At 33.8% G+C, this 11,599-nt stretch overlaps 1 protein-coding gene across 6 annotated transcripts in view; it reads right to left on the bottom strand.

Annotated features, from left to right (window-relative positions):
• The window catches only part of LOC110453633 (centrosomal protein of 89 kDa-like), a 40,478-nt gene that overhangs the window by 11,739 nt on the left and 17,140 nt on the right, over positions 1–11,599 (bottom strand). For 5 of the 6 annotated variants that reach the window (XM_021502667.1, XM_021502669.1, XM_021502671.1 and 2 more), the window contains 13 exons: positions 9,147–9,228; positions 7,438–7,596; positions 6,187–6,354; positions 5,680–5,828; positions 5,117–5,167; positions 4,802–4,885; positions 4,318–4,430; positions 3,714–3,829; positions 3,129–3,309; positions 2,844–2,907; positions 2,559–2,662; positions 2,239–2,338; positions 1,784–1,825 (listed from right to left, as the gene is read on the bottom strand). In XM_021502667.1, the coding sequence (XP_021358342.1) occupies positions 1,784–1,825; positions 2,239–2,338; positions 2,559–2,662; positions 2,844–2,907; positions 3,129–3,309; positions 3,714–3,829; positions 4,318–4,430; positions 4,802–4,885; positions 5,117–5,167; positions 5,680–5,828; positions 6,187–6,354; positions 7,438–7,596; positions 9,147–9,228 (1,413 nt within the window). The remainder of the gene's footprint in view (positions 1–1,783; positions 1,826–2,238; positions 2,339–2,558; positions 2,663–2,843; positions 2,908–3,128; positions 3,310–3,713; positions 3,830–4,317; positions 4,431–4,801; positions 4,886–5,116; positions 5,168–5,679; positions 5,829–6,186; positions 6,355–7,437; positions 7,597–9,146; positions 9,229–11,599) is intronic. The other variant, XM_021502672.1, reaches the window with a different exon arrangement.

Genomic DNA, 11,599 nt, shown 5'->3' with positions numbered 1-11,599 from the left:
ATGTCGTTATACATGGTGAGAGGACCAGAGCTTGGCCTCCCTAATGTCGTTATATATGGTGAGAGGACCTGAGCTTGGCCTCCCTAATGTCGTTATACATGGTGAGAGGACCAGAGCTTGTCCTCCCTTATGTCGTTACAGCTGATTACATCTGTGCATGGACTTCAGTGAACACTTTGTTTGTAAGGCAAAAGATCAGGAAACAAATTAAACTGAGAGCCTTAAGATTATAAACATGCCTTTCCAAAAATCTTTGGATATTCAGTTATAAATGTCAACAAAATCTGTGTCCTACTACTTGCACTCTCACTGGGAAAATAAAAATGAACACAATTTTGAATTTGCAGTTTAGAAATTGTTATTTCTACTTTATGAGAAATGTTCAATATTGAATTGGTGGGTTAATCTTGCCACAAAAGTCATGAAAATAGCAGAATGAACTCTGTATCTGTTTATTAGATAAACATTTAATAAGTTAATTCTTATATATGTATTGGGACAAATAAACACATTTCAAATCAGTGTTAGACTTGTCAAGTTTTCCGAAACAATTTATTCAATTAATGCCTGTTACTTAGATATTCTGGTCACAGAATTGTGTTATAATTTACAATATTCTTAATACATGTAATTCTAAATTACAAAACTTTTGTGACTAGAATATTTGCACTCAAACTTGCCAACATATCAAAATAAGAAATAGGATTGGAGTACCAAATATTAAAGTTTCATTCATAAGAACTGCTGGGAACACCTCCAAGTCGCTGTATTTTGAATTCTAAAATTTTACCAAGGCATATGATTCACAGATTTACAGACAGGGAAAAACTTTACAAAAAATAATTTGACAACATCAAAATGTATCTGAGATATCGTCCTTACTGTGTCACTGTATATCATTCTCGTGACGAGCTGAAATATTTAAACAGGACATCTTTATCTGTACTCTTTAATTCATACTTACTGTACAACTAAGTTAAAAAAAAAAATATGGTAATCCCCTTCATTCAGTTGATAGCTCATATAAGTTTGAAAATTATGTTAAAATTGGTAGGATTTCTAGTAAGGTTTAAAAACTAAAACATACCACACATACACACATCATGGTGTATCTTTAAGTCATAACACATTTTTTAGAAATCATAATAGTCCAGACACAGTACCTTACAACTAGAACATTAAATATGTAAAACATTCATATGCCCCCAGTCCTACTTCAATGAAAATGTAGCTGAATTAACACAAGGTCTTACCAAAGAAATGGAGCAAAATCTTAAATCTCAACTCTGTGAAGTCGAAAACATATTCTCATATGAATATTGATGACTTTTGAACTTCTAGTATTGGAGTAGTGGAACTAAATGCAAAATCTAAACAGGGACTAACAGGACTGACAAACACTTCATGCCCCCTACACTATGTGTCAGGGACACACAAATTTTGACTCAAACTCATTATTCAAACTTAACAAAATATGACTCTCTATAGTACATGTGTCCCCATATAAATTAAATTAATTGGTTTAAAAATCAGAATTTAATACTGTAGAGTTTCAACAACAAAATCAGGATTTTTTTTGATTTTTTTTTACTGAAAAGAATTCATTTGCGTTGTTTGATGAGCACTGTCATCAGGTGGGTAGGTCTGCTTGAGAAGATATTCTAGTCAATTAACTTCTAGCTAAAGTGCTGGGGAAATGTTGTATCAGGCATTGTCGATTCGGTATTAGTAATGTGAGAATGATTAAAACTGATATATGTTTTATCTCTATCTGATCACTTACCACTTTAGCATAAGTGTCCCGCTCAAACGCTGCCTTCTCAGCCTGTGAACGAAAACATCATTGGTACTGATCAGAGAACAATTTATACAATGAAAATAATTCTAGCATACCTGAACCTTAAATGAAAATAAAAATTCACAAATATTTTATTGATAGAAAATATGTCAACTGATCTAATTATTCTGCTTAAATATCCACTTTTTCCACATTTTAACTTCTATATTACTTGTATGGTTACATCTTTCTACAAAGAGTTGTCCTTCTTTTTAATTATAGCTATATAATACAGACTATTACCAGGTATAGACACTCACCACCGGTATGATATTGGCCAGCTGTTCTACCAAACACTTTTACTCACCACACGTATGATATTGGCCAGCTGTTCTACCTAACACTATTACTCACCACCCGTATGATATTGGCCAGCTGTTCTACCAAACACTATTACTCACCACCCGTATGATATTGGCCAGCTGTTCCTGTACCGTGTATTCCTTGTTCTCCGACTGCTCCACAGCCTTCTGTAGGTACATGATTTTGGACTGGGCTTTCCTATGGAAGTTCAAATAGATATATTTACACATAGAATATCACTTCCCTCAGCTTTGATAATCAGGAACAATGACACTGCAGGTGCTATACATTTCGTCTATGTCAGATTTTGTAATGGACCAAATTGACTATATTTAATGTTCGAAAATATTGATAATAGTTTCCCAACTTGTAATTCAAGTTCATTTTATGTAAAAAATGATAATTTCTGTTAAATTACCGGACAGCTTTCTGCATAGCCTTCATCTCAGCCTGGACACGCTTGTTCTCTGCTGCCAGCCCCACAAACCTGGCACTTTGGGCTTTCCTCTCTCCCTGTACCGCCTAGCAGCATTATCATGAAAATAAACAATTTTGGATGAAAATGATTTAACTATTATTTGTTAAAAGAAATTTTATTTTCAGCTTTCATGATAGCTTTATGTTAAAAATTAGCCATTGATATGACCCAAACTGGATATAGTTGTTTGCAAGACAAATTTGTTTTTGTTTAGACCAGTTTTACCTGTAGTTTGATTTTAAGACTGTCCATTTCATCCTTGTGACCTTCCTCTTTCTCTACTACACTCCTACAAACAAAACAAAACACATATTTACCACCCATATCTCATTGGTACTTCTAAACAAAATATTACACTTCATTTCAACCTAAGAATCTATCAAGATATGCTTGCAGTTTTTGCTATTTGCAGCCAAGAACACATATATCTTTTATGTCTTTTTTCCTTTAATAAGTTTCTGAATTACTGCACATAAGGTGATTAAACAGCCTGAGATGAGGTGTACTGACCTTTTGAGGTCTGCTATTGTGTTGATGTAGTCCTGTGCTGTGGACTTGTCAGGGGTCTCCAGCATCAAGGCATCCAGTTTGTTTTTCGTGTCCTTGTATTTTTTACGTAGGTCCTCCATCTCCTGGTCCACTTCTGTCTTCTCAGCTTTCACTAGCACCAGTTGTTTAGATAATTTTGACACTGCAAGCAATTATAGGATCCTTAAATCATCAAAATGGAAAATAGGAAAGGTAAACTAAAGATAAATCAAGTCAAAAGCAAATATTTTTTTTATTTTAGGTGCTAGAAAGAAAGTTCATTTTATTTTGACATAGTCTTAACATGGATATCTGAAATGCATAATATATGTCACTATACTTCCTTTCAACTAACTTAAGACTCTACTCTTTTTCGATACAATAATAAATAACCTTGACATATTGCAATTTGATGCATGTTGCCTGCTCTTGACCCTTTGAACTTAAAAACAACATTCTGATGCTTTTTAACCCCCCTAGCTCTTTAATCTTGCAATATTGCATTTTTGTGCAATTGTATGGTACCTGCCCTTGGCCTGCTGACACCATTTCACACAGAATACTTACCTTCCCGTACATGAGCCTGATGCATGTCTCGTGCCTTCTGGTCTTTCACATCAATTTGTTCTAGCAAGTTCTGATTTTCTTCCAGCACAAGTTTGGCATTGTCTTTGAGTTGGTCCCTGAACAAAAGTAAACATGGTGAGGAGATATTTAGCAAATTCAATCTGTTTTCAAAATGTAAGTGCTTATATAGATAGACTAGAACATGTTCAGAAAGAACTTCATTTGGGAAATCATGTCCACAGCTAAAGAATCATACATTGAGTCTCCAATTGAACAAGAACTTGTCTTCAAATGACTTCAGCCTTTCAAAATGCTTACACACATTCATATAGTCCATGTTCATGGAAGAGATGGTTTTCTCCAATCATGGTTTTTGTGCAAATTAAAAATAAAACAGAATTTTCTTTTTTATCTTTATAATATCAAAAATAAAAGGCAAACATGTTTTTTTCAAACAAAATTATGAAGCTTAACTGATTCCTGTTGCTGACTGAATCATGCCTATCAGTCTTGACCCTTTACTTACTTACATGCCCCTAGACTCTTTACTCAAAAAACATTCCCCGTGGCCTCTTTATTGATAAAGATCTGAATTCAGTCTTACCATTCTGTGACATCGATGGGGCCGCGTTTGACTGCGTGGTCAAGTTTTTTGTGTAGTTGTTGGTTTTCAATAATGATATCCTCAGCCTGTATGCGTAATTTTTCTAGCTCTCCCTGTGGAAATACAATAAAATATTTTCTCATTCATAATACACCAAACATATTCATATCTTTCAGATCAAACAGACCATTTAACATAGAAGTGTGCTTTCTTAGACTTTCTTGATTGTTCAAATAGAACACCGATTATATATATATAATTACCCTTGAAACATCGATTATAACTTTGTTTTTGTCTACCAAGGGGTAACCTTCAATGTCTTTGTCATCTTAACAGGACAAATAAATTGGCTTGCCCTTTGTACAGTTGAAATGTAAACAAATTCAAGGTACCACAGGTAAAGAAAACCTCTTTTAAAGTATGTCCCTTCTATAGGGTAGATATGGAAATCATGGTACAGTATACCATCAGAGCCAATTGTTACCTGATAGTGAATCACAATGTTATCTTTCTCCCGGAGACGGTCATCGTAGGCCATGAACAATGGAGACAAGTACTGCACATTTATCTGAAGATAAATTAATTTTATAGTCCAACATCCCACACACACAATCTCATCCTGGATGACAAGAATTGTATTTTGAATGAAAATAAAGTTTTTTAATGATAAATCCTAATTATTGAAATATGCAATTGAAAATTCATGTGATGAAATTATAAAAGAAACTTTACTATGGACACAGTACAATGACTGGACACTATGTACGTTTTAGTGAAATCCTGTAGATATAATACTTACCAGCCAGGAAGGGATTGGGCCATTGTCTGGAAGTCCAAGCATTTCACCTGCCTGTAAGTAAATAAACACGTGTTACATGATAAGCCTGTCACAGATCAGTTGATTACATTGACTAATCATATACCCTATTCTAGGCGAGCAGAATTTAGAAGTTTATAAGGTTTGTGTTGCTTAAGGACACTACAAAATGGCGTCAATAGGACCTGAAATTACAACATTCAGGCTAAGTTAAAACACTGTTGAATGTTACCACCCACTGTGCTATGTGGTCATGTACTTCTAACTATACATATATTTTTGCCCTTTTGAAGAGCCTTTCGTTTAAAAGTGAAATAAGCAAAAGATAAAATGGGGACAAAAATATCCATTTTCTGAAGTACAATGACATAAACAGTCATGAGATTAAAATTGAACTTAGAATTAAATATGTATATAGTAGTCATTCTAGATATCGGAGTTTGTTTAACTGCCATGGATTTCTCCCATCATGTTCTGGTTCCCCGTGGCAACCACCACTGTGATGAGTAATGTTCTACCACTCCTGGCCGAGCATGGTTCCTAACCTTTTCACCCGGCTGTATGGTCCTGTACTTGGCCTGGTAACTACTCAGTTCTACACTCAGTCTGTGTACAGAACTCTTCAGTGTGTTGTTTTCCTCCTTCATGTCGTGGAGCTGTTTCTTCAGCAGCAGGTTTGAAGCCATCTCCCTGTCTGTAGTGTACAGAGAATTTCAACAATGATATTATATAATCAGATTATAACATTTAGCTTAAACTTCAACATTGAGTATAGTATTGACATATTAACCTTGTGATAAATATACATGTATAGCTTAATGTGTAAACTACATTTTAGGTATAGCTTATATCTTTTAAGCCAAGAGAAGTTTTACTTGTCAAATATATATACATGTTCACATTTCAAAGAAAATCACATAGGTAATTTATGCATCCATAGTAACACTTAAGTTTTATTCCAGGAGTTCTGTACATTTAACAAGAAAGAACTTCCTACAATTTTGATTCACTTGTTGTGTCTGGGCTCGTTCACCTTCTCCAGTAAGACTTACCTCCCTTATCAAGGGCCTCTGACACCTTCTGTAGTGAGTGGACCTCCCCCTCCAGATCCTCATTGCGTGACCTCAGTAAAACATTTTCACCCTCAAGACTCCGTGTCAACTCATCAACACTCCTTGCTGTGTTGGAACCTGACATCAGCGACCGGTGAGACATTGAACCTGAAAATAAAAGCAGTTCACATAAATGGCCAGGGGAAACAAAACAATAGTTCTATACACTTTTGGGGCTGTCTTTGGAAGACACAAAAATAGTATCTTTAAACAAAAGCATTTAAATTACAGGTTTGATTTAAAACTATTTCAAAAGTCAATTTCCTTTGTTGACAGGACCTGAAAACTCAACCAATCAACCTAAGTTTTATTGTGTAAATCAGTACAAATAACAAGTTCATTGCATACAATCTCGCCTAAACAATGCTTTCAAATATCTCGCTTTTTTCGTTTTTCAAAGTAATTTGAAATGTGGAAAGTTTTGGACAAAGTGTATGTTAATATTTCCCTTTTTAAAAATGTATTTTTTTCATAAAAAGATAACATTTTTTTCTCAGTTTTATCTCCACATTATGATTATGTTTTTTTGTGTGTGTTACGTTTTAATATTTTATTCATAAAGTTTTCCACATGTCAGAAATGGTTCCCCTGTGGTGTCAGTTGAGGTAGACAGGAGTAACGCATGTTGATCAATATAAACATACAAAGACAAACAAAATCAACTGAAACACCAACATGAACTTTGAAAACAACAAGTACTTTGGAACATCATTAGTCTAGATTTCTTTTCACAAAAATGTCTAAATAGGCAAGAAGACTAAGAATGATTAAGAATTAGGTCTAAAGTTACGAGGGCCCACCTGTCCGCAACATCTGAAGTCTTCAGTTTTTCCTAGCTGTAAGATTAAACATTGAGCTTAGCCACTTGGGATTTCGACAACCTGATGTTTCATACAAGAACTGCTAGACTACCAAGGTTCCACTGTATCCTGGGATGGGGAGAAATAGACCACAAAATGTAAATTTCAGCAATTTTTAAGGATATGATCAATATGCAACCAGCAAACAGCAACCATATATAGTAATGAAATGAGAAGGGCGACATTAACACTTCGCAGATATAAATTTTACCGCTGAACGACAACTATCCCGGTATATAGTACCTAGTCAGTATGCCACCGTGCATTGCAGCTAACTTCAGTGATTATTGTGTGTGTACAATACATGTGATTCCCACATAGGTGTCATTACCCTTTATATGGGGAGTGGGCCCCATTAAGGAATCTCCTGTTTGGGCCTCCTCATTGATCAGGTGTATCTTCCTTTGGGATCCCTCTCCCCTCAGAGGAGACTGGTTTTTCCGTGCGGACAAACGTGCACTTTTAACACTGGTCTCATGGATACTATCCTCTACAGGGTCAAAGGTCAGAAAAGGTCAGCAGGGAATACAACAACAAAACAACCATAAAATAACAATCAAATTACAATATTTTGCCCTCAGATCACATGTATTTTGTCAATATTACTTTTCAATTTCCAACAAAGTTTTTAGAAATATTATTCAATCCTCTGAATAACCATAATCATAAATGAAAGGCTCTATAAGCCCTGCATTAAGAACTATTTAAAATCTCCTTGCAATGAATTCCAATAATACTTGCAAAATAGAAGTGATCTGCAGTACTATAAATATCCACTTCAGTATCTATTGACATTAAATATATTTCTAGCATACAATTCACATTTGACAACCAAAGTCACCAGAGTTGTGTGTCAGAAATTGTCTATGAATTACAGTGGAGTATTTACAGTGAACATTGAATATAACAAGTCTTATGTAATGACAGGGAAGTTAATTAAAATAAAACAACACAACTACCTTCTCTTTCATCAACTATTATTTCTGTCTAATGTATGACTGGGTTAAACTATAATATAATCAGACAAATTCCCCATCTCATTAAAATCAGATGTTAATAAAAATACCTACGGCTATTAACATGCGGTACGTAAAAATGAACAGCTTTATTTATTCAGATTGACAAATTCCTACCTTCTCTTTTAACGTACATTATTTCCCTAGCATGTTATAGGGTACATAAGTGAACAAGCAGCCTTTATGATCAGATGTGAACATATCAAATTGATTCAAACAAATCCCATCAGGTACACTGAGATTACTTCAACAAAAACAATGTCCACTTCTTCACAGTAGGATTATTACAACGACAGGAAATTCTTTTTTCATACAATTGATCATGCATTTTATATAAAAATGTAAATCTTTGCATGCATTTTATTTATTGTTTTTTTATGTACATCGCAGCATGCATTGTATTTCATTTTTTAAAGAGTTGCATGTGTATTAATGGAACCTTGCTACATGTGAAAACAAACATTCCTCTAGCCCACAAATAAGCCTACAAACAACACAGAGGTGGTATTTTACCCTGTATGTTTTCATTCTCCAGGGGCTCGCAAAATTTTACACCTTGATTATAACAGAGTTCAGAAATTATTTACAGTGATCTCAATTCTGTTGCATAATCATCAACATTTGAAAAATTGAAAATACTGGATGTGAAACAGAAATATATTTGTAGAATTATATGGAGACAATTTCTGAAGGTTAAATGACTATCGTAGCAAAATATCTACAGGAGAAATACATATGATCACCATATAATTACTGGGCTTTATGTTTTTACAGTTATATACTCCTACCTAGAATTTACATCCATACAACATCAACAAGACAGGTTTTACACACAGGACGCCAACAGTAAAACTTATCTCAACATTTCAAAAAGAGTAACAATGGAAAAACTAAGAGAAACAAGTTGTGTAAAAGAAGAAAAAGTTAATTTCATCATTTAATATAGCTAGTAGAATAAATGTTTCGTCAATGTTAGTTTCTGTTGGTTATTTTCCTAACTTTGGCCACAACATTAATACTGTACCTTTAATACTGGGCTCCCTCTCACTGCCTCTTCCTCGTTGGGGGGCTGCTGACTGGGGGTGTTCTATCGTTACCTTGGTTACCTAGGGAACAAAGATGAGGAATGTAAACGTTTGTAATTCAAATATTTTGTTTGTACCTATCTTGTTTGTGATATAGATATGTTAAAAGATACTTTTGGTCAAAATTCACTTCGCAAAAATCGTTAACAAGAGAAAACTCTCTCTTTTGTGAGAACCATGTACCTTGTGGATATTTTTACTTTTGTTATCACTTATGTTAAAAAAAGTCTATTGAATCCTGACATATTTCAACACTTTCATACAAATACATAATTGTACAGACAAAATTCGATACTTGTAATCAAACAATTTACATTAATCGGTCACTATTCTGAATATGTGGGTCCTTATTCTTGATTTTTTTCAGACACCAACAAGGAACTGGTTAAATAACCAGCTTATGGATCACTACTTGATTCTAAGTACGACATATATATACACGGAACTAAAGACCAAATGTTTCTCCCGCTTTCGACAGTCTTCCACACTACCAGTTGGAAAATGATGTCATATTATCCATTAGCTTGACATTTGGCATAAAAATACTTCCTTTTAGACTGAAACTATTCCATTAGGGGTAGTGAACAATATTTGAACACCCCCCCAGAAAATCCTGAAATTGGGATATATAATGTGTAAGACTGGACATTTAAGATTTTTTTACCCAGAGAGTTGCAATTTTCCTTTCTTCTCCCCAAAGTAGGGGGAAAAAAGTCTGTAAATAGTAGGTAAATTCAACACCCTTAGCCCTGAATTGGGTGAAGAAGACTTAAGATATAAATAAGTAAAAATTCACACGAACAACTACATGTACAAGTACTGAAGGACGAGGTCACTGTACCAGTCTATACAAAATCACTACTATTTAATTCAACAACACGAAAAAAAAGTACAGCGTATATGGAAAATTGATAAGAAAGAATTCAGAAAGATCATAAAAAGTTTACAAAATTCAATAAGAACGACTGATAAACAAATTCAGGGAGATAAAATTGTTCAATGTCAACCTGCTTATTCTATTTATTTCTGATATTCCAATTTTTAGCTACTTTTCTTATATGTAAAGTATCACACTGTGTTTGAAAGCATGGTGACTTCACTGCAAGATGAAAGTGATAATGGAACAAGAAGTGGAAGTGGAAACATGATCTTCCTATATAGCACCAACATTTTTCAAAATTTTGTATTCAATCAAGAAGTAATACAATTTAAACATTTCGAAAATAAAACATTTATGTAGACTTCTGAAAAAAGCTATAATAGTCTTCTATTTGTTGTATTTTAGAAAAAGTTCCCTTTGTGTGGACCGGTGGCTAGAACTGTCATTAACACTGATGAGTTTACAAATAAAAGTGATAAAAATAAATTATTCATTTTTGCAGGATCAATGTTGGTTTTTGTTCATGAGTTGATTCACTAACAAATTTACATCTTCCATTGACATTTATCCTCTAAATAGAAAATTTAAGTATTTATGACTTCTACAGGCATGATACACTAAAATTAAGTACACACAAAATCAAACTGCCTTACAGTATCACATTTAAATAAAGGCATACAGAGTTTTAACCTCACATAAAAAGTCTACATTTAGTAGAAAAAAGTCTAATCTTAGTGTCGGTAAAAGTCCCATAATTAGAATGACTTTTTGTGTATTTGTACCTACACAAACATGCACTAAAACATGACTTTTATGACACTCTGGACACGACAAATGGAGGCAGAGATGATGATACAGTGAACATGCAAAACCTACCCGAAATCTCCTCTGGAATTGTGAATAATAAAATAAAACATTTACAAAATGTGTTACTGCACATGCCTTTATCTCAAATTATATACAGAAAAATTTACATCCACAGGTACACAATGCCAAAACTACTGTGACAGTAACTCAAAATACTTCAAAACTAAAAATAACTGTGCTGTTACATAAAAATGATATAAAGTCTATTTCTTCAACAGCAACTGAAGTATTCAATTTTCACTGAATCACTAAACTTTATTGTATTTTCAATTAAATAAAGGAAATAGTTAATTCGCAAAATTTGAGCACTGGTTATAAATTTTGTTGTCATAGACATGGCTGTATCCAAAACAAGGACATCCCATCAATCAATCAATAAATGGTTTAAAATTTTATTACCAGGTAATAGAATAGTCTGAAAATTCATATCTTTTTCTAAATCAGTTTGGACTTGGAAAATGAAACATACGATGGACTGAAATTGTTCATCAAGCAAAACTATTCCATTAATTGTATAAACCAGCCAACAGCATAGCCCAAACACAAAAACTCTGATTCATGCATCCAATCAATTCTTGACACTTTCAATTTCAAGTTGAAGCTTATTATTTTTGAATTCTATATGACGACATGAAAAATAAATCC

The sequence above is a fragment of the Mizuhopecten yessoensis genome, unplaced genomic scaffold (assembly GCF_002113885.1).
Source record: "Mizuhopecten yessoensis strain PY_sf001 unplaced genomic scaffold, ASM211388v2 scaffold7473, whole genome shotgun sequence".
In the NCBI taxonomy this organism is placed as follows: domain Eukaryota; kingdom Metazoa; phylum Mollusca; class Bivalvia; order Pectinida; family Pectinidae; genus Mizuhopecten; species Mizuhopecten yessoensis.
The sequence above is the reverse complement of the archived record's forward strand: the minus strand, read 5'-3'. Positions and strand labels throughout refer to the sequence as shown.